Source organism: Oryzias latipes, chromosome 3 (genome assembly GCF_002234675.1).
Source record: "Oryzias latipes chromosome 3, ASM223467v1".
Lineage (NCBI taxonomy): Eukaryota > Metazoa > Chordata > Actinopteri > Beloniformes > Adrianichthyidae > Oryzias > Oryzias latipes.
This window is the reverse complement of record NC_019861.2, coordinates 23,976,376-24,000,812: the sequence shown is the minus strand read 5'-3', so window position 1 is coordinate 24,000,812 and position 24,437 is coordinate 23,976,376. Positions and strand designations below refer to the sequence as shown.

Here is a 24,437-nt window from a genome sequence, read left to right as displayed (position 1 = left end):
AAGCCCACTACATCAAAGACTTGACTGAAAATTCAACATTTTTGAAATTAAGATGGTTTTTATACCTTTGAAATCCACACATACACTTTTGCAATATCATTTTTATGAGCTATACAGTAGATCATATCAATTATGATACACTGGGTAATTTGGTAAGTTTTGCTTTCAACAATGTTAGTTTAGGATGCAAGGATATATCCCCTTATTTACTACCTGCCTCAAATTTGATAAACATTTTTAAAATGATTTAAAGAGTTAATTATTAAAAAATGTTGCATTTCTTTAATACAATAAGAAGTTATTTTAAAAAAATAACAATAGATGAGGTATTCTCACCATAAAATTTTGAAAATTAGCAAAACTTTTTACTGCCAGGAGTGTCATAAAAGCGGCCAATTTAAAATTGTGGGAAAAGCCCATCCACTGCCTCTAGTGAAACTATAATCCACTACAGGGCAGAAAATATTGGACCAAGTTATAAACATAGCATTTTAGGCAGGTTTTGGATCATGCTAATGAGATGGGGGTCTCAGAAAAGTGTCAAATGTGACACTAATGGTTATTTAGGGATAAAGTCCCACTCCCAATCATCTTTCCCAGTGGCCTTTTAATTATGATTATTTTTTAGCCAAAATCCAAAAACCTGTTGTTTTCTAGAACATAGTTTCTGCTGAGCGGCAGGAGTATCTTTGAAATTTGCCTTTGAGTTGTGGAGCTGTTGGCGTGGAGTAAGCCTGCCCCCATTTCCCACCATCCATCTGTTTACACTCTCTCCCACTATAGCTCACAGCCCCTCACAACCCCAACCGAACATTACTGGAGCAACAAAAATGGTGACCAATGTTGGAGCCATCCAGTTGTGTTTTAAGCCAGATACCAGCTCAGATGAGGAAAACAAAGACGTACATCCATGCATCAGGGAGCTTGTGGCCTGTCAAATGTATCACCTACGTCACTGCTACAAACGTTTTCAATCTGTTGTTTTTTTTTGTCTGGTCACAGCAATTTGATAAAAAAGCAAAAATACAAAAAAACTCTGAAACATAGTATTAATCTTAATTTTCTTGATATATGAGAAAAATGCTGAAAAATGAGAAAAATGCTCCAAGAACCTATTAAAAACACCAAATACTGAATTTTCATTGAATTGGGGCTTTAAAAATCACATTTGATCATTTTATTTTCAACTTTTTACTCTTTTATGTAACTATTTTACTTCCCAGTCCATCTTACCTTTTTTGCCACTTTAGTTCTCCTTTTATCATTTTGGTTGTCTTTTCCCTCTAAACTCATCCACTTCTAAAGTCTATTCTATTCCTTTTTCTATTTGTTGCTGTTCTTTTTCCATTCTCTCATCCTATTTGGATTCATACTTTTTAAGCACCTTCTTTTCTCTATTCCCCTTTCCTGTCGCAGCTCCACACTTTTCTTTTTCCAAATGTTCCCTTCCATCTCCAACCTGTTATAGCCCATTTTTCCCTTTATCCTGCATCTTTTTAAAGTCACCTGCTTCCCTCTTTCTCCTTTTCTTCTCCTCTTCCGCTATGTCTCACTTTTTCCTCTCCCTCCACCTCCCAGACTAACCTCTGCCTGTCTCTCTGCGCCTGCCTCCTCCACCCTCCCCACCTCCTCCTCCTCCTCCTCCATCCCTCCAGTCTCATTCGTTGCTTGCGCACCGTGCCGTGCGGACCTACCGACCATCTCTCCACTCCTTCACCGACTCTGCTCCTCTCTCTTCCTCCCTCTTTTTCTCTCTGGTCCGGTCCTCCACTCTCTGATATGACAGCTCACACCAGCGGCGCGTTGCCCGATCTCAGACCGTCAACCCGCCACCGGTTGTCCTGTCCAAACATCACCATGGACAAGTGTGTGGGACATTCTCGTGATTGATCTCTTTTCCGTTTTTTGGGGCATAAAAAAACGACAGAAAAGGGAGGACGGGGGGCTGCCGTCTTCATTGAACCCCCCTCCGCTTCCTTCAACCAAGCAGAGCGGCAAGGTGGGGAGAAGGCTTCAAGAGAAGCCAGCTTGGATTAATCTGAGAGCATTATGACGGATTTGGGAGCACCGGAGATGCTGCTGCAGATGATCAGGGGGATGAGGGCGAAGAAAACGGGAGGACAGAGATGCGACCTCCCGCTTCTCCTCCTGCTGGGGCTCCTCATCGGGGATTTCTCCCCGTCCATGGGTGAGTTTGGGAGCTTCTCATCGTGCGCGAGGCTGAAGCCTGCGCGCACGCCCGCATACGAGCCGAGACATCTGCGTGAGTGTGTGATCACTGATGGTGGTGAGATGAGTTAGTGTGTTTGTGTGTGTTAGACTTAGAGGGGGATCTGGCGCGTGTCATCATCAGGTGCGTGCGTTCTGAGTCAATATGCAGACTCAGTCGTGTGTGTAGGCGCGTGAGAGGAATCCAGAGTGTCCAAGTTGGACATAACATCTGGGGATGCAGGTATGTGGGGTTGGAGCTGATGTTTTCAGAGAATCAGAGAACTTCATCCTTCCACACGAGGGGCATCTGAACTTGGGAGGGATGCTCACGAGGAGGATATGTCATGAATGCGTTTTTTTGTGGAGTCACACTGGCAGAGGAGCAGCTAGAACTGATTCTGTCGCTCGGATGAAGGATGATGTGTCAGCAGTCCAGATTTGTGTTCATCTTGAAGTTTGGCAAAAGGATGAAGCAAAAAGCGTCTTCTCCTGCGCTCTACGGTTCATTTATATCCTTTTTTGTCCTCTCCTTTTACACGCCTTACCTATCCCAAATGTGTGTGAGTGTGTGGTATCCTGGAGTGCCTTTCTTTGCATTTCACAACCACACATTCCCACTGTGGGCCTGGAAATAAAAGGATTTAAATGAAATTGAGCTCAGAGAGTGTGCTGATGAATTTAATATAAGCATTATTTTTTATTTTTTCGTACACATTATGATTGAGGCAACCGCTGGTTACCAATTTATCCCATCAGTTTGTTTGCTTTTCTGTTAAACGTAAAGGGAGAACTCAATATGAAATTTTCACATATGTCATAAAGTCTAAATCGGAACATTTTATTTCAAAAAGGTATAATTATGTTCACATTGATTCATGCCAGTCAGAATTAAAGCCTTTACAGTTTAGAGGTAATTGCACAAAGAGTGAAAAAGAAATGAAAGGGTGTATAGACATCTGGAGAGACAGAAGGAGGGGTGGCAATAAATCATTTCATCAAATCTCAAACAGTCATGAGCCTTTCAAATGTCTTTAGAATGTCCGGTTGGAAACGCAAACCTTATTTTGAAGGTCTATATTTTTTGGGAGATTTTTTATTACATTTTCTGAATTTTGCTCTTAATATAAGATAACACAGCAAATCACTGACATTATGTTAGTTGTTCTCTGTAACTGTGTGTCAAAAGCTCAGACGGTAATTCTTATCCCATTAATCAACAGGTTGTTATTGTCAAGAAACGACCACACGCCCAACTGTAATGACAATTCACTTGGTGCTTATTTAATTATATTGTTAACTGCACTCTGCAGGGGCTGTACATGAGACATTTTGGCACACACATTCCCAAACACACACACCACTGAGGATAACATGTCTGAGAACTTCATTCTGGAATCCCGCTGGGACAATAAAGCACTTGTTGAATCACTTGAACACACTAAGAACATTCAGCTACCGCATTTGCATTCTTTTTGTTTTTAAAACTGACTAAATGTCCCTTTTTTTAACTTTACGCTTGAGTTATTTAGATTGCACATATTGACATACACAGACTCACACCCAAGTAATCTAATAATCATGAACAAGGTGACAATTAAGTGACACTGAGTCAATGCCAAAAACAAGAAATTGGAACTAGTTTGTTTGCCCCTCCTGCCTGGAATACTGATATAACACATGGGGAAGCAAACACACATTTTCACACACACACACACACGGACAAACACACACATTCACTGTGAAGGGAAATTAATTAAAACAGAGATACCCGTCTAATTCAAATGCAGTGTAATTACACCAAGCTTATGGAATCAATATACATTAATAATGGAAGAGGTGTATTGTGAGAGGTAAAATGTACAAAGATCCAGAAAGTGGAATGGGATAAAAACACAGAAAAAATGATTTACCCAGTGTAGAAGTTGGAACAGATATGAAAACTTCAAAACAATGATAAATCGCTAAAACCCCAAATTCAATAAAAAAAAAAAAATTTAAATAAAAAGTGCCACTGTCTGAACTGAAAGTGAATATTATATAATAAATAACCATTTTTTTTTAGAGCCACATGTTAACCCCAAAACAAAACTGGTTTGTGTTTGTTCAAATGTCACATCGCCTCAACAATTCTGCTTTAGATGCAGAGTTTCCCAAATGTGGTTTTCAGTGATAGATGTGTCTGCAGTGGAGCCTGCAGACTTTAGCACTTATGCCATTTGGCTCCAGAGCCGTGATGTGGTAATTAATACAGAAAGTGGAACTGGATCATGTGGTGTTTTTCATTGAGATGGAGCTAAAACGGAACTAATTCACAACAATGCTGTGGTGCTAAAAAGGAAATCAGCTTTGTGTGCCTCTTGACTTGTTTTTGCTGCAGAATGTGACTTTACATTGACCTGCAGAAAAAAAGCTTATAAGCTTTCACTTTTTGTTTTCAATTCAAATTTGGCTTTTTTTCAAAGGGCTGCACGGTGCCGCAGTGGTTAGTGCTCTTGCCTCACAGCAAGAAGGCCCCTGGTTCAAGTCCTGGCTGGGGGACATGAAAAACACAACATCAATGGGGGACCTTTCTGTGTGGAGTTTACATGTTCTCCCCGTGCATGCGTGGGTTTTCTCCGGGATCTCCGGCTTCCTCCCACAATCCAAAAACATGCTTCATAGGTTAATTGGCAACTCTAAATTGTCCATAGGTGTGAGTGTGAGAGTGAATGGGTGTATGATTGTGGACATTCTACCCTGCGACAGACTGGCGACCTGTCCAGGGTATCCCCTGCCTTCGCCCACAAGTGGCCGGCAACCCCGTGACCCCGTAGGGGACAAAACGGAATGGAGAATGAATGAATGAATGAATACATTTCAAATGGATGGTGTTCATTCCTGATTGCATTGAAAATTTTGTCTAAAAAGTTCTTTGTTGGGTTGGGACTTTTGCATTCAAACAGGTATCTCTACATATAAGGATGCTATACTGTGCAGATAAAATAAAAAGCTTTAATTAGTCCATTAACTTTGTATTATATCTTACAATTACTTTCAAACTCTAAAAAGTAGTTGACATGATTACTTATTAAGGCATTACAGGTTTGTTTAAATTATCTTAACATGAGAAAGTTAACTGACAATTAAAAAACAATAGCTGAAAAAAAAAAATTGATTGCCAAATTTCCGCAGACAGAAATAAATGCAGAAAAGCAGATAATAAATTGACATAAATAAAAAAGTAAAAACATGGGAGAATATATATGTATATATATATATATATATATATAATATATTGTTGATAGACACTTCAACTTACTAAACACTGAACTCAATTAATCAACATTCTATTCGTCATTTTGATGATGTTTTTGCATGTTTGCAATGCATGTTTTTTGATGAAAATAAAAAAATATGCTTTTGCAAACAAAACACAGAGATCTATGACATGTCATACTTGTGTCTGTGCACAAACCATTAAGATTGTGTATGTTTTTTTTCTTTTAACTAATTACTTTTATTCTAAATTGCAAGGTCGCAATATTTCATTTTCTAAAAGATGTTTGCAGAATTTTCTTTTTTTATTTCATTTTTTTGGTTAACATGAAACCAAAGAGTTTTTCATGTGACAAAAAAATAAATACTAGACACTAGATGTCAGAGTTTGAAAGATATAGCTTCTGATAGTAAACCAAACATGTTTTGGCGCCAAACCTGCAGTCCTATCATTGGATCAGAAGCCATCATGAAAAGTATGACTGGACAACTAGTTTATCAATTTATAAAACAAATTCAAATTTTTTACTAACATTTTTAAAGCAAATCTTTAAGTTATTAATTAAAAAAGTCAATTTTCTGTGTGAATACATCATTGTTTTGATGTGTATAAAAATTACAATAAAAACATGAGAGCAGCTTTCTATTTGAAAGAAATGTAAAGACTGTGCATGTGCAGAAAATCAGCAAAGACTTTAAATTTTTTTGACTGTTTTTTTTTGTTATCAATTGTATTCCTTTCCAGATTTGGCCTAATTTCCAGAACATAGTTGATTGTCACATTTTTGCGAATTATTCCCTTTTAAATTTTTTAAAATATTTTATTATTCGTGTATTTTATTTTAGCTTCATACATCTTAAAAACACATGCACTCTTTTTTGTTTTTTTGTCATTTTACATGAATATTTTTTTAGTTAACATTGAGCATTGTGCATGTAGTAGTCCTAAGTGCCTTTAGGGGGCAGTGTAGAGCTGTTGAGCTGTACAATATAAAATAGGCTACCACTTACAGTTATTGAAAGTGCTAACAAAATTTCACAAAACACTCTTTTTAAAGGTTTCATATCTTGTATGACTACTTTAATAATTCCAAGGTTATTAGAATCAAGTTTAATGTCTGTTTCATTTGTTTGATGACTGAGTGGAGTGAAGGAGGTTTTCTGATGAAAAGCTAGCCGCTCAGTCATGAAGTGGTGTAGTGAGGGTGCAGAAGAAGCTGTCGAACAAGCATTTTCACTGAATTTAGGTTTTATCAACTTCTAAAAATGTGCATTTTTACATCTGGACATTTTTTCTTTTAATAGAAAATATCCAATAATTTTTGTGATTGTGTTTTCATGAAGTTTTCCTGAGTGTGTGTTAGAGCACATTTGCTGGTTATACGTGCTTAAATAAACTAAAAAGGGTCAGTACATGAATTGGGAGGTTTGCACGAGCAGTAAATACAATGATGAAAGAAATGTCCATGTTCAAACATAAAGCAGATTGTTTGGACTGGGCCATAAAAAGTCAGTTAAAGGAAAAAATAAAAACAACCAACCAAAACTGCATATTTTCGCTTTTGTTTTTGCTTTTTCTGAGGCCTCAAAATTCTGTTTGTCGTTGAAAACAAATATCTAAATAAAATGATGCAAAAACAGAAGTGCTACAGAAATAAATACAAAGATAAGAGTAAGTCTTCACTTTGTGAGTATTGTAAAATTATTTTTGTGAATTCTGCATAAAGTCAAACTTCTAATTAGCATATATCACTGGGTACTTTAAGAAGTCCACATTTTCATAATCATAAGGTGCACCTAAGCAACTTAATTATGAAACAGAAGACAAATACAACACAACTTTTATTACTGCAGAATTAAACTACATTTAACCCTTGTGCTATACCAGGCATGTTAACGTTTGGACTGGGTTCATCTGGACCCCGCAAGATGGTACAAGAGAACTGGACCATTTCGAGTCCTTGTTGTTCCTTGCATGCTCAATAAAAAAATAAGAAGATAAGAAATTCTATGTTGGATTATAAACCAAAATTCAAGATTATTTCTTTTCTTTTCAAGGGTAATATCTTTGATAAAGTAGATGAAAAAAAAAACAGCAAAAGAAATGGGTTACTTGTCAATGCACACACCTATATATATCTGATGTAAAACCCAAGAAGCAGATATGCAACAGACCTAATTTGTCTGGGATACTTGTGGATGCAGGTAACACACAGGTCCGTGTCCAGGGTTGATGTACTGTGCATTGGGAGTGACTGTTCAGGCAATTTCGGGCAGCATTAGCACAGTTGGAGTCAGGTGCCTCATGGTCATTAGCCATCTCTGTTTATATCCAGCTTCAGGCTCAACAAATCTCAGTTGTTTAATTAAAACTAGCAAAGGCACAGCAGGAGAACCAGAACCCTTCTGTTGGTACAGGTCTACATCATAACCTGTCAGGAAGGAGGCTTTTGTGCCAGGAACAGGGGGAGGCTTGGTGCATAGAGCCAATGAGAGACCCCACAGGCATCAACTTGTACTTTCAGCCAAACAGAAAGCCGCAGATTTTACAGTTATGCAGTCATGTGGTCCAATCGAGAACTGACAATCCTCCTAAAGTTGATTCTTCTAGATGTCCACTGAGACCAGTGGAAACACAGAAGCACACAGGAACTCAAGTACTGCTTACTACCACAAAGTACACAGTTCAACAGAGAGCAAAGGGCCTGTGTTTAAAAGTGTGGACAGGAATAGAGGGCAACAGAGACATATAATGGACACTGGGAGCCACAAAGCATTTCTTTCACATCCAAGTTCAGAAAATCAAACATACATCTTTGGCATGCGGTTCAGAGTAAAGTGTTATAACTATGAACTATAAGAAAACGGAGCATCTGTCAAGTCCACACAGGTCATGATTGGGCTTCTATCTTAGAAAGAAGAAACCTTTCTTGGCTATTTCTGCTGGCTAGAGCAAGAGTGAACAAGCAATCCATCTTTGTGTTCAAATGCCATATGTTTAAAGGAAACATGGCCTACATTCAGTACAGTCACGCTGGGACAGACCGAGGGGGGAAAAGAGAATATGTTAAAAAGGGAGCACCTCTGAAACAGTCAGACACAAGAACATGCAAGTTCAAAAGACACTCGAACAAAGAAAAAGAACAGGGTGTTTCATGTAAAAGAATAGCAGAAAGATTCAAAAAGAAAATGTTCCTGGGAATATTATTTCTGATAATCAAGAATAACTTTATGCATCTTCTCAGTAGCATTTGACATTTAGTAATGATGTTATAACTGACTGAAATGATGTCTGGCATTATTTTCTAAGTTTAACCTAAAAGTCAAATTTCTCCAAATAGACTGAAGGTGCAAACTAGACTATAAACTTGGCATTGTCTTTTTCTTTCTTTCTAAAAGACCCATTTTGTTTGTTGTGCTACATGTATTGTATTTACTGGCTTTATTGACTAAAAAGAGGAAAACAATAAATACATGTAGCACAGCTATAATTTACAATTATAAAATGGAAGCACAAAAAATATTTGTGAACATTAAAACGTGTCATTTACTATATTATTGAGTATGCTGTTGCAATGTTTTTAATCTCATGGTTATTAAGAGACTTCATCAGGGAATTTTCTCCAATGTGTAACCTTTGTCTAGCGCTCTGGTCCTTGATACCAATCCTGTGTTCCAGATTCTGACCGAATGAGGATACCTGATCCCAGTTATCACAGAGATTATTGGGGTGCTGGAAACGAGCAGAGCTGTAGTTCTCAATGACTGGGGTTAGGCAGCCACAGTTTTAAATTTATTGACTGTAAATGTAGCTTGTGTTGTGTTTTGTAAAATACTTTATAGTAATTAATTCACAGGAATGAGGTTTTTGATGAAGACATGCATATCTTCAGAATAAAATGTTCAAAATGTTCATTATTTTCTCACCTAAAAAAATGACTCAGGAATCCAAACACACTACAAGAAATGGAAAACTAGACTAAAAACATGGGCCACACAGAAATATGTGTCTCCTAAAATAGACTAATTTATAAAATGCACCACTCATAGCCAGTAATTTACAGGTAACATTCATGTTTTAAACTTTAGCGACTTAATGATTAAAAATGTAATATTTAACCATGTAACCCACTTTGTATTTTCCGTTTCAAACCCAAACAGAAAGTGCCAAATGACTACTGGCACTTTGGTTAGTTAAAAAAAAAGGTTAGTTAGGTTAGTTAGTTGGGTTACTTAGAAAAAAAAAAGAATTAACAATTTCACACAAAGTTCTATGTTTAAAAGGCAGGTTTTGTCACAAGAACAGGCAGACAGCTAGCAGTTGGAGCAGGTTTTATTAGCACAGCTAAAAGTTCAGCTGTGGAACTGAAAGCGCGATAAGAACAGGGACCAATGTGCCTGCTGTTGGTTCAGCAGGTTGGAGGACTTGATGTATTCCAAGTTCTTGTAGTTTGTTAGAACCAGAAAGGGTTGAGTCGACCCAGTGTCTCCACTCGGAGAACGCCTCCTTCATGGCCAGCAGTTCCTGGTCGCCCACGTCATAGTAACGAGAGTCAGGTGTGCGGCATCCAGGATCAGGTGCTGGGAGATGTAGTGCATTCAGTACTTTGGAGACGGTTCCCACTGTTGACCAGAGGGGGAGACAGAGCTCTGACTTCTGACAGGTTTCACTCAAAAGTTTTTTTGTAACTTGTTTACTTTTCAATTAATGAAAAAAGTCTCTTGTTAATATTGTCTAGTCTTTAGGATAGAAATGAAACATACTCTATAGTTTATATACGTCTATTAATATAAAGCCCACCAATTAAATATTTTACTTAATGGTTTAAATTCAGCAGATAAGCTATTACCAAATTCATTTTTATCTTAATGCAGCTTACATACATACATTTTCAATGCGGGAAAATAAAAGTGTTTACCAAAAACCCAAAAAACAAAACGATGAATAAACAAAATTAAATTCAGTTTTATTAACTTTATTCTAAACAAATTTAGGAATTTAATGTAAATTTGACTTTATCTTAACAAATAAAAGTGACCTTGTTCCAAATCTTCAGAAAAAATCTTATTCTAAATCAATCAAACAAACTAATGGTTCATTAGTTCATCATTTTCATCTCTAGCCGGGTCAATCCTGCCTTTGCTCAAAGACACTTGGGATATAATGTGTCAGACATTTATACTCATGCATACATCAAACCGTGGTGTGCTGGTGGGATGTTGCAATGATGGTGATGTGGATTTAATGACTGAAGTCAATTATCTCATGCTCGTAATGAATGCTACATAACTCACAATGGAAACTTACCTGCCTGTCATTTACATTGCAGCTAGAACTTGTGTGCCACATCAAATGGAACTCTCAAATGATGAAAATAGGCTTGTGTTTTTGGGCTTTGCAAAAAAGATTTGTTTGCTTGACATCCTAAACCCACTACTTTGGTTATATTAATACCAAATCTAGTTTAGTTATGAGATTACCTCGAGGTTTTCCTCCTCTTAAAAAAGAAATTTTGTGATCATTTATTTTCATTTCAAATCCAACAAGACAAATTGTTGGGTTGTTAATAGTTTGTTTCCTGCTAGATCCAACATCTAAAGAAAATCTTACCATATGGTGTTAAAACTTTTCAAGCACTGCTGCTTTAGCAACAACAGTTTATTACTGTTTTTCTCCACATCGCCATGCCAATTCCTCACTGGTGGGAGCAGCGCTTTTTTTCTCCCTCCTTTTTTTCATTGGATTACTCAGCCAAGCAGCTCTAAAAATAAGCATGAAATGAACATCTCAGCTGGAATTCATAATGAAAAATTTCTAAGTGTGAATACAAGATTGCCATAAAAACCATGCAAATTTGATTTGGCAGATTATTTGGAAGATCAACAACTGTGGTACATTTTTAACAGTAAAATATATAACTTCCTCTGCTTTCATTTTCTTTTTTTAACTGTCATGCTATCAGGGACTCTTCTAGCAATAGACGCTAACTGCTTATTGATAGAAACACAAAATGGAGACAGTGTGTATGGGTGTTTGAATTTGGCCCTGTGTCAGACACACCTGTCCAGGGTGTACCCTGCCTTAGCTCACAAGTGGCTGGGATAGGCTCCAGCAGCCCCGTGACTCAGAAATACACAAAAACGGGTTTAGAAAATGAATTGGAAAAAAAGATTTATTCCACTGCCTTTTTATTTGATTGGCACTGACTGATGTTTAAATAGCTGCTTGTTTATTCTTATTTACAGATTACCAATCAAATGATGTTTCTCATTTGTCTTTTAACGATTCATAAATTGCGCTTTCTTCCACTGAAAATCATCTATGTGCAACGTTAATCCCAGTATGTATCCATTTTGTTTTGTGCCTCATAATCCAGGTTGTTAGGACCCCTTTATTTTTAAATCAGCTTTTAGGCATTTTCCTCAGTGACATCTAAGCAGGTTAGAAACAGTTGACTTGAGAACAGATCATGTAGTAGATAAACAATCCTGCAGGTAAAATGTTTTTGAATCTGAGTCTGTTCGTCTAGAGCTTCTGCCCACAGAGCGTAAAGGCTAATGTGTCTGTTATTTCATCACTTTGCTTTTGTATTTTTTCTGCTTTGCGTCTGTGTTAGCATGACATTTTCTATAAGCTGTAGGCTAATAGCTGGCTACGAGGGTAACATTAAGCAGGGTAATGTGGCTGTTAATGTTACATTAGTGTTATTTCAGCCTTTTCTTTCACTTAGTTCCTTGGTTTAAGGGCAAAGTGACTCTGTCAGAGCACACCTACACGCTTTGTGTGAATGTGTTTGTTGGGGTTGGAATTCTGTGTTTCGTGTTCCCTGTCGAAGTGTTTGTGTGGGTGCGCACGCTACATATGGAGCCAATGAGATACATTTCCATTTCAAAGCAACGAGTCAGCAGCAGCAGAAGCTACTTTCATCCATTAATGTGATTTTAGGCACAGAGCGAGACAGGGACTCACACATACTCCCAGGTACTGTACATGGAGCAGCAGTAAGTATTACTTTCAGGTTGGCAAAAGCCTTGTATTGTTTTTTTTTTTTTCGGTCTCTTTGACTCTTTTTGACTGACAAGCACTCACCATCTTCCTACCTTTCGTTTGTATTATGTGTACTCCACTTATCTGCTGCTGTCACTTACATTAACAGGCTGACTGCACTGAAAACAATACAGTAAAAGTGCAGAAGATGATTCTTTTGCAAGAACAACACAGCTGCATCCTTTTGCCAAATATTTGTGTAGGTTTCAAGAAGAAAAAAAAAGCTTATATTTGGGGTGAGAACAATGTCTAGAGAAGTTATGAAAGGCTTATTTTGTGCTTGGCTACCCCTTTGTGTGTAAATGTCCATGACTAAGCAAAAAGTTTGTGGTGCTGTATCTGAGCTTCATGTGCAGACACAGCTTTTCCATGTCCAGCCATGGGAAAGCTCTACAAGCTATGTGTCATCATAACGAAGCTCTGCACATTGAAAGTGAATTCATTTGTCGTGAATTTGTTTATGTATGGGCATTAGCGTTTTCCTGTGCACACAAGACTGCATGAGTGGGCAGATTTGTTTCTGTAAGTGCATCCATGCAAATCTAGACGGCGTGTACTCCTGAAGTTGGGATATTTGTTTGTAACAAAAACGTGTGAAGGCATTTTGCTGCTGTCTTCTGTGCTGCTCTAAGTGTGTGTTTATGAGCTTGCCAACATTTGGTTTAAGAGATATTTTGAAATGTTTTACCTTCTTGACTTGTAATAATGCATGCAGAGATGTGTTTGTGTATTGTCAACTGAGCAAGTGTGTTTGTGTGAGTATGAGTGCACTAGCCACAGGCTATCACTCCTCCAGTAGCATCGTTCCTCTTCTATCCATTTTTAATGATTGGTAATGGTTGCTAGGAGTGTTACAGCACATTATAATAACACAGTAGAAAACACTCCCTTGATGCCCAAATTGAGTACATTCAAAAATACATATTTATAATATATCAATCAGGTGTGAGGATTTGTACATTTGCATTTGATTTTTGGATTTTTTTTGTGATGTTTCAGTCTGACGAATTTAGTTTTGCTCATTTTCTTTTGTTTTTTTCTTAACTTGTACTGTCCAGCAGCAGAGCAAACTGAGTTGAAGGCCTCTTGTGTTAGACATATTTTACTGTTACGATACAGGGTTATAAACCTTTTGACACGTGAGGAATATATTTTTATAAACCTCTTTTGTACTTGAGGCTAAACTATCAAACAATCAAAGTTAGAAAGGATTAGCAATAAAATTCAAGTATTTTATCCTAAATAAATGGTTTGGTTACTATAAGACAAACAAAATTAATCAACACAATTTTGATTAATTGTGTTAGGGTGTGTTATGTCAAGTAATTTTGTTGTGCTTATAGTTTTGAGGCTTCGTTTAGCTTTCTATTCCTTCCCATGTGATCCAATCACACCAGATTTTAATTTCCAAAAATCTCAGCTGCATCTGCTTGAGTTAATTACCCAAATATATTCGAGGAAATGGTTTCAGCTTTTTAGTTTTTCTTATGCTTTGCTTTTTCTCACCTAAGTTTATCATGACTGTATTATTTTTTTAAACACATGTTCAAATAAGTTTTTTTTACACCACAAGTCTGTTCTCCCACATTTTGGATGTCCATCTCTGACACTTTACCTTAAAAAGTAGCGGGCCGATGCTGTTAGCTAAGTAGAAAAGAGGCCAAGAATAAAATGTTTGGCTGCAATGCACCTCTACAGGGAGATGTGATTGAAGACGAGGAAGAAATAAGGTGAGAAACTGGATTGCTGACTTGCTGACTGACTGATTTACTGACTAAATTATACGTTGGTTGTTAAATTGATTGACTGGCTTACTGGCTGATTGGTTGTGTAGCAGGTTGGCTATGTGACTGACTAAGGGGATTGTTGATTTGTTGAGGGATTTTTACAGCTTTTTTGCCATGGCTGAACAACACAAAGTTTGTTTCAGATTTAAGGAAAGCAGAATTTGGCAGTACAATTGCTGGAAGACCTTTCAGCACACTATGGCTACAAAACAGTTTCTTGTTAAAGGCAGATTTGACTCGTTTCCATTAAAGAAATTGGCACACTTTATTACCAACATTTTTGTGTCCAATCCTTGAGGGAAATCTCTGGATTATTTCCCCTTTAATCCTGGAGAATCAAATCAAATTAAAGTTATATTGAATCTAACCAAATTAGATGGGGAACAGAAACATTCAAAACAGTTTATCAATAGAAGTGAGACAAGATTTTAATAGTTTGCTCCCAAGCTTTCCAACCTGTGCCGACAAAAATAACAATTAGCAATACCTGGCAAGACTCAGAGAGATGATGGGTGGAGGAGCAGAGGAAACAAAAGCAAAAGACTTGGGGAAAAAAAGAGGAGAGGACAGAAAAGGTTTCAGGAAAAGGGTGCAGTGCAAGAAAAAATTGAATAGTTGTCCAATTCATCTTAATAGGGATAATTTAGGGTTAAGCTTTAAAAGGCTTTAAGGCTTTGTATCTGTACACAAACGCACGAACAAGCGTATCTCTCCTTAGACCATGCATTGTCTTAAATTAAATTTTAACAGCTTTTCTAAAGCCTGAGCTCAAGCCAGGACTTTAGAGTTTATGTTCTTTTTCTTTAACACTTTTACCAAAAAAAGGTGCCTCAGATGTAAAAAAAAAAAAACACAAACTCAGCAACAAAAAGGATGGTCGGTCAATACAGACCACGTTTTTTGACCCCTCAAATATACTAAAAAATGAGTATACTTGTATTAAAGTAAGAATAAAAAAATATATACTAGCTTTGCTGCAACTTCTACAGAACAGTGCCACATGCTTACATAAAATGAATAAACTGTAAAAAGATAAACATGTATAAATACTCTGCTTGGGTGCAGAGCGGTCCTGTCAATGATGCTTATTGTACATATTGCCCCACCAACCCCACACATACACACAGCTGTTTGAAAATTGATTTAGCAGTGTCCTTTACACGCCATTAAATCGGAACAACAGCAATTGCTTTCTTGGCTTTGACAAATGATGGCTAAATAACACACTTTTTCTGCCTGTCTTCTTGTCTGACTGTTTGCTGATCTGAAATCAAGCAAACAAACCCTCAGTCAGAAGACATGAGCAGGAAAACACCCATCGTTGTCAGTAAGAAAGATACAGGAGTTGATAAGTAACATTTTCCACTCCCAGTAGGTCAAATGTCATTGTAAATTTACCAAGAAGGATCACAAAAAAGATGTAATCCATAGTAATCCATCAGTTGTCTTCTAATCAATTTTCATCCTACCTTAATTTTTTAAGCCACTTACAAGCTTTTTGTACTTTTATTCTTTAGACACATTCATTTTAATTTGATAGCCAATCCAACAGTAAGTCCATTCAATACATTACTGCACATAATAACCTACTTCTTTGGGGAGTTTTGTGAAATGCTTTTTTAATTTCAGGAAGCAAACTCTTGTATGTTGTCTTCATGCCTTATCCCAACTCTCCTTTCATCTCTTATTTCCCCCGCCTCATGTCTTTTTACCCCTGACTCGGATACGTTAACTTTTTTTCATTTAGTGGACCACTCAGTGCATAAATCTGCTAATTTTTTTCTCCTTCCCATTCTCTCCTCTTTACCAGTTTTTTCCTCTTTTTTTATTGTTTCTTATTTGTTATGCCTAATTTTTCATTGTGAGTGACCCTACTATCCTCACCTGTCCTTCTTTCCCTCCCTTGTTTTCTTTTTCCATCCCAAAATATTCCTTGACTCACTCATTGTCATTCCCATCTTGCGTCTTCCTTTCCACTTTCTCTCTGCCCTTTCAGGTTCTTTGATTAGGCCGTTGGCATTTTCATTGAGATGTCTACATGACCATCGAAATAACTCTCCTGTTACAGCCTCATCTGCCCTTCTTGTGTTTTATTTCTTCTATTTCCGGCTCTTCATTTGCCCCTTCTACTCTGCAGCATCTATCCCTTCTCTCCTTACCAAGCTTTGGGTTTTTCAACATCGATTCATCCTCTTTCTGTGCTGCTTGTCTTTCTGCAATCTCATTTTTCATCTAAATCACTTTTATTTGCCTATTTTTTATTTTCTTATGTTTTCTCTTATTTTCAGTCAATTTCAAGGCCACTACTAAATCTCTTGCCTAAATGTCAGATGGCCAAATCATCTGCTGTGGGTATTATAAACACATAGAGAAAAGGAGACGCAGAGGTAAGCAGTGTTGGGCTGTGGGGGCTGATGCTGCAGTTTTCCTGTCTTTTCCAGCTTTACAAAAAAAGAAAAAAAGTCTGAAAATAGAAACCTTAAAAGAAAGTTGGAAAGATAAGTGGAGTGGGATGGATTCAAGGAAAATAAGAAAATTGATTGAATTGCAGAGAACAGAAGTAAAATTAACAGAAGAAAATTTGGAGCAAAAAGATAGAAATGAAGTGAATGGGAGAGCCTGCTTGTCCACATACCTCTAATCTGTTGATGGGTGAGGAGAAGCAGGCAATAATCCATTATCTCTCCAAGACTCGGATCTCGCTGCAGCAGTGTGGCACTGCATACTGCTAGGGCCAAAGAAGCTAAAAGTGCAGTAATGCTTCTAGGATGCACTAATGCTCATTAAAGGAACATGCTGGCAAATCTAGATGCGATGTAAATGAGGCACACCATAAAATATCAATACACACAGTTTTACTGGACCAACACACCAACCATCTAACATCTGAGAGGGTTAAGCCAACTTAAAGTTCACTGGTTAACCATTGGTAATTGTGTCTCAATTTATGGCACATTTCATTTTCAGAGGCTTTGAACTACCACTTTGCGTCTAATCCAACAAATCCCTAAACCCAAATTACAGAGTATTTTCTTTGTCTTTATACGGCTACAAACCACAATGAGGTGGTGATGTGTTGAGGTTTTGCAGCTAAGTGCATTAGTGCTTAATGCTCAACCACCTGCATTCACTTAAAATGATGGGTAGGAGTCAGTGTTAGCAGAAGAAGAGAGGATCAATAGTGAGTAGATGGAATTAGAAGACAGTTTTAAGATATCTGTGAAAATTTCGTTTTTTTAAGACACTGTTCCACCACTTCATACTGGGTTCTTGACATCCAACTTTAAGTTTTGCAGATTTTCTAAAAATGCAGACAATACTAGCCGGAAACTGCACATTTTCCTGGTTTCCCTTGCCACCTTAATTTATAAAAAAGAAAACTGTTTTTTTTTACATTTATTGTTCAATTTACTCTTTGTTAGTATATCTTATCTACTTCCATTATCTAATTTATTGTGGTTTTGCACTCAAGCATAAATTGACACAGCTTTTATACACACACACACACACACATATATATATATATATATATATATATATATATAATTATGTGCATGAAGGAAAACGGTAAGTTATCAGTCATTAGATGTTAGATGTTAGTTTTTTATGCCCAGGAAGAGCTGTAAATTTGAATTGCAATTAACAATTTAACTTTGTGTCTTATGCAACATGACAGTCGAACAGACAGAAAGATAATGCAATTTGTGTGATTTTTTCATATCTGTGTTTGAGAACTCTGTTTCCAAAAGCTGCACTTTTCCTTGAGCCGTTTGACTTATTTGATTTTGGCTAGTTCTTTTTCCATTAAACCTTAATATTACCTAAAAGGAAATGAATCTGGCTGCAGAAAAGATTATCCTAAACCTAACCCAGAAGTGTTGAGAGTTGTAGAAAACAAACTTTTATTAAAGCCTCAAATGGGGAAAAACAGAACTGTTAGGCTTGCCAGTTTATTTTTTTTTTTTAGCAAAACGGAGGGACTCCCGGTTCGGATGGAGGGACTTCCAGTTCAGATGGAGGGACTTCCGGTTTGGATAGAGGAACTTCCGGTTCGGATGGAGGGACTTTTGGTTTGGATGGAGGGACTTTTGGTTTGGATGGAGGGACTTTTGGTTTGGATAGAGGGCCTTTTGGTTTGGATGGAGGGACTTTTGGTTTGGATAGAGGGCCTTTTGGTTTGGATGGAGGGCCTTTTGGTTTGAATGGAGGGCCTTTTGGTTTGAATGGAGGGACTTTCGGTTCGGACGGAGGGCCTTTTGGTTTGGATGGAGGGCCTTTTGGTTTGGATGGAGGGCCTTTTGGTTTGGATGGAGGGCCTTTTGGTTTGGATGGAGGGCCTTTTGGTTTGAATGGAGGGACTTTCGGTTCGGACGGAGGGCCTTTTGGTTTGGATGGAGGGCCTTTTGGTTTGGATGGAGGGCCTTTTGGTTTGGATGGAGGGCCTTTTGGTTTGGATGGAGGGCCTTTTGGTTTAGATGGAGGGCCTTTTGGTTTGGATGGAGGGCCTTTTGGTTTAGATGGAGGGCCTTTTGGTTTAGATGGAGGGCCTTTTGGTTTGGATGGAGGGACTGCCGGTTTGGATGGAGGGACTGCCGATTTGGATGGAGGGACTTTCAGTTCGGATGGAGGGACTTCCGGATCGGATGGAGGGACTTTTGGTTCAGGACGTTGATGTCTGCAGCGGGGTGTGACCGGATCACTTCTGCGTTGTGTTTGAGGGAGTCAAAAGATGTCGGGACACAGCAGCACCCTCGGAGACCACCTCCGTTTATTGTGGATCTCTCCTGCCCTCCTGCTGGACAATAAAACAGAAAGGGCTAGCTAACACATACCTGAAAGGAACAGTCAACATCTATAAACCGTTTGGTATTTTCATGGCGGATTTCAAATAATAACAGTATATGGAACATTACTAATGAATAAATAAAACAGAAAGGGCAGAGGAAAAGCAAGCGCCAAACTTACAAAGGGAAAACCAGCGAAGAAGAACACATTAAGGAGGGGTTACCAACCCAACACTGAATACAGGGGGGGAAAGAAACTTAGGGACAGCCAATATTTTGTGTGATTAAAATAAACAGATCTTGTCCCGTTACACTAGCCTTAAAAACAAACGCCAAAAGGTGAAGCTCCTGTCTGGTACACCACTTATTGGAGATGTCTAAAATTAAATGCACAGAAAAGAGCGCTTTTAGATACCTGTCACACTTGAGTTTATTTTAATTGCTTCCTGAAAGCCAGAGTTTTCCTTTTCCGTACTGTTCACATACGACTATGGATCTGTGTCTGTGTCCATATTGTGCTCTATATAAATGAGTGACGAGCATAGAGGAAATGCCACTGTGTAAATGTCACTGCTAAACTCGGTGCTCTCTCTCTCCCTCCCTCCCTCTCAGTCTGTTGCTCTCATATCCATTGCACTGAGAGTAGGAGTACAGGAAGTGGAGTGCTTAGAGAACAAGGCGGAACATTTAAGTTTTACGAAGGTGCCTTTAAGCTGCACAAGTGCTCTGATATTGTGTCCATCCTTAAATGTGCATATTTCACAGCAGTCAAAAAAGGATAAAGGCCTCATAAATATGCATCGAAAACCCACACTTGCTAGTTAATGGTGTCTTTCAGATTGACTTAGTGCTGGAAACAGGAGGGAGGCCAGATTTGACACCAGTGCTGTTAAAAATCTGACGTCACTGTACTGACTAAGACAGAGAACAGAGTGAGGTGTCACATAGTCAGCCTGCTCCTCTCCTCTCCTCTTCTCTTCTGTACAGTGGCATCCAGTAGCCCACTGCTGTGGAACTGTTTGGAAGACAAGAAAGATCTTTGTGATTGATGGCTAAATTTAACTGAACGACTTCCGCTGCTAACATCTGATAGAATTTTCTCCCATTTTTCTCTCTTTCCTCTCAGTTTTGGCTCCTCTTTCCTTTTCCTTTCTTCCTTTTCACACTCAGCCCTTTAGTGTGATTTCTGTTTCTCAATCTTATTCCCTTCTATCTCCTGTCCTATATGGTGTTTCCAATATATTTGTTTCCCCGTCAATCTTTCCTGCTCAGACATTTTCTGCTAACTGCTTTATTTTGTTCTACTTTATCTTTGCAGAAAAAAAAAGTCTAAGATGGTTCTTTGACCAAGCGAAGCCTTAACAAGGTGGCTTTAGAGATTTTTCTCTTTATTATACTAGATAAGTGAGCCGGCAGTTGTCAGTCTTTGTGCCTGTCTGTGTGATCGATCCACTTTGTTGCAGCTTCTGTCTCCTGTCTGCAATAATGCCCCTTTGACTGGAAGTACTAATTAGATGATGGATCTTTTACCTGGGAGTTATGGTCAGAATATTGGAAAAAGATCATTATTTGTACATCATCTGCCAATAATAACTTAGGCGGCCTTTGTGGGAGTCTGTTGGAACACTAACAATCTCACTGCAATATCACTAATTACTTAATTCATATGTATAAAGTCTAGCAATCCTCAGGGTAGCAGGTGTATGCGGCGCCTATGTAATTATGTGAAAATAATATGGAATGTGAGTATTATGAAAATATTTAATAAAATCTCAGGTTGAGGCTATAATTTTAATTTGTAATAAATCTAATCCTATTGCAGTAAGACTGTGATGTATAAAATAAACCATTTTCCAGAAATGCAATGGCTTGAGGTAATGCAGGGTAAAAAAAAAAAAATCTTAAACCCCAGAGTCAGAACAAGCAGGGAAAGTATAAAAAATGGACAGATGGAAAGATTCATGGATAATTTAGGGCTTTAATGTGTTTTCAGAAACATATGTCATTTCAAGCATTTCCATCTCTCTGCTTGCATTGTGCTCGGGGTAAAAATGATCTCCAGGTCTGATGAGGAAAGATTACAGATCTCACTGTCGGCCCCCCCCTTTTATATTTTTGAAAAAGTGAGGCCCTTTAATAATTCCATGAAGTAAATGGAAATAGTGATGATTCCATATATCTTGGAGGTTGATTTTCACATAAGTTACATACAGAAAGCCACATTGCCTCACAAGGGAATCAATCTGTAAACTCCAGTTCAGCAAGCTATTTTCCACCCCCAGCATCTGCTCTGTCAACATGACTGATCTGTTAATCACAGCATTATTTATGGTTGAATGTGGAAATCGTTTATTGATACATCAATCCCAGAACGTCATTCAAAATGCGTCTACTGTTCTAATGAAACATAGCATAAAAAGTTATGCAGCGTTGCAGTAGAATGTGCGTTTATGAGTGTGACTCATACTCATGGTTACCAATTAGAAATTATACATTTTTAATTGGCTGTGGATTACAGGGCACAACAAACCACGTGCTTCATTGTACAACCCTGTAATTTGTTTCAAGAGAGAAGAAAGTGGATTAGATCAGTCAGGACACAGTTTTCTAATATCAAAGGTGAGAAAAAATATGTTTTTAATACCCCATTTTGAAATGCAAACTATACTGCACACACTTTGCAAAAACTAGTGGCTGGAAAGGAGCCAATAATGCAAAAAAACACTGATGTCAAATAGCTAAAATATGGTGTTCTTAAAAAAAAAGAATGGCACACCCTTTGTCATTTAGTCTGCTGCAGACTTTGTCATATATATATATATATATATATATATATATATATATATATATATATATATATATATATATATATATATATATATATACTGTATATGAAAATCCAAAACAAAGGTATTTAAGAGTAAACGAGACTGTTAAGGTTTAATAAAGCACATAAACAAAAAGTATGGATATTCTTTTGTAAAACCAGTTGTAGTCATTGAGAAACTTGACAAAGTTTGGTTCCTGGTTTTGTGAACAACACCTGACATCACTAATTTTTTTTTCATTTCATGGGGCAACCTTATGATTAGAAGATTGTAAGTTGTATTCTGGTCTTTCCCGCCTATGTGTCGAAATGTCCTTGCAAAGTGTCCCTGAAACACCGAACCCCACCTTGCCTTTGGTGGTTTTAGGTTGGCACCCGTGTTCGGCAGCAGAGCCACCATCAGTGTTTAAATGTGTGTGAATGGGTGAATGGGACTGTGACTCTAAAGCAGTGTTTTTCAACCTTTTTTGAGCCACGGCACACTTTAACCCTGACAAAAATCCCGCGGCCCACCAGCATCCCAAAAAAAAAAAAAGCTGAAATTCATGGTCTGTGTTGATCGACAGCCCCCCCCCCCCCCCTCGCGCAATCTCACGTGGATTTTTGTGATAAAAGCAGGAAGGTGCGGCTGTTTTTTTCTAAGAGATAAACCACCAGCTAAAGACGAGCTCAGTTGGTATTTTTGTTAGAACTGAGCGACTTTATCAGCAGAATTAAGAACAAGGAAGTGAAGACTTTAACCATTTCTGATTGGTCAGACTGATGACATGTGATTAAGCCTTCAAGAATGATTGGCGGAGACAGTTAAAGGGGCGGGACTTTTCCTTACACAGTTATAGCTGCAGCGGTAACGTAATCCTTATCAAAATGTCTTTAATAGAATTAAATAAACACAAAGAAAAAGTAATTTTAAGATCTTTTATATTCCTAACTACTCAGTGTTTTATCAGGGCCTGTTTGGATGAACAAAGAGCTGATTTCCTGGAGATGGAAAATATTTTTAGATCAGTTAATGAGGGCAATTTCTCCACGGCGCACTTGACCATCTCCCACGGCACACTAGTGTGCCGCGGCACACTGGTTGAAAAACACTGCTCTAAAGTGCCTTGGGCCTTTGAGGAAGGCAAAAAAACTCAATGCAAGTACGACATTTACCAATTGTTGACAAAATCTTTTCAAAAAGGTACCCTCAAGCTTGACTGTGTAAAGCAATCAAACTATTTGTTAGTTTTTTAACACCTACTCCTAAAACGGTTTAAAAACTGTTTTATGTGAATCTCCATCTTGTCAAGAGTAATCAAGCTAAAATCTAATATCCTCCCATGTTATTGGAAATAGGAAATTTCAGATGAATTCAGATCAGATGTTTCTCTGTCATGATAGTCTAATGTTGAAACGTTTGAAGCGTCTGGTTTCTGAGAGTAAGACTTGCCTATGTTTTTATTATGTTTATGGCTTATGAAATGCAGTCTTTTTTCAATTCATTCTTAAGTAGTATCAGGTTGTGACACAGGCAGCATGACTGAAAACCAGTGTGTTTTTCACCACTGAACAGTTTTTAGGGTTAAAATCATTTTGCTCTTTCAAAATAGTCTGTACCTTTTGAATGCGCTTTAATTCAGCATACTTTTGCCATAGAAATGTATTGCGTTTTCATAGATATTGAGCTTCAGCAAGCAGGACAAAAAAGCAATCGACTTAAATCTCTTTTAATGTTCCTTGTCAAACTTTCAAACAGTTGGTTCGCTATACATTCAAATGATTTGAACTTTTCAGTGCTTTTTTAGATTTTTGCTATTTTGTCATACCTTAAATTAATTTTGACACAGTATAAGTTGAGCTCATTTAGAACATGACTGTCCATTGCTCATTCAGCTCTTTTTTTTTTTTTTTTATATTTTTGCAATATGGATACATCTTGGCAATGTTTGTAGTCATAAATCTCTATGAATTTTACCCATTAAAGTTGAACTAAAATAGTTTCAATACTCTTATAGCTATTAAAATATACAGCTTTCATTGTTCAGCTCTTAGCGGGCATTTACGTCATCTTAAAACTAATCCTGATTTGAGAAACAGACATTTAAACTCTAAATTGGATTAGAGACTTTATTTGATAGAACTTCTATTTGACTGCTGGATATGATCTATGGTATTTCAAAATAATATATTCTGGACCTTCTTAGAGCCTGTATACATAATTTACTATGGAATTTGGCACTTAACCTCATTTATCTTATTTAGCTAATTGTACTAATATTAGGATTAAACTGGCTAGTTTGCGTTTAGTTTGGCATTCTCATGGGTTTTTGGGTAAAATTAACTTTTTGTCTTTTTAACTACTAAGGAAACAGGGTTTTGAATTTAAAATAGAAAAAAAAATGGTATATTCGAGATAAGGTGATCAAAAGAAAAATGTCAAGTATTTATGTCAGACTACTTAGTACATGTAGAGCATGTAGTGGCTAAATAACTTTTTCTACTGCAAAGCTTTCCAAATAATGCGGTTTTTCTTGGACTTACCA

At 37.5% G+C, this 24,437-nt stretch overlaps 1 protein-coding gene across 1 annotated transcript in view; it reads left to right on the top strand.

The window, feature by feature from the left end:
• Nucleotides 1–1,636: 1,636 nt before the first annotated feature.
• The window catches only part of csmd1 (CUB and Sushi multiple domains 1), a 416,037-nt gene continuing 393,236 nt past the window's right edge, over nt 1,637–24,437 (top strand). Inside the window, exon 1 of the mRNA XM_023953530.1 lies at nt 1,637–2,188. Coding sequence (XP_023809298.1) covers nt 2,050–2,188 — 139 coding nt within the window. The 5' untranslated portion in view covers nt 1,637–2,049. The remainder of the gene's footprint in view (nt 2,189–24,437) is intronic.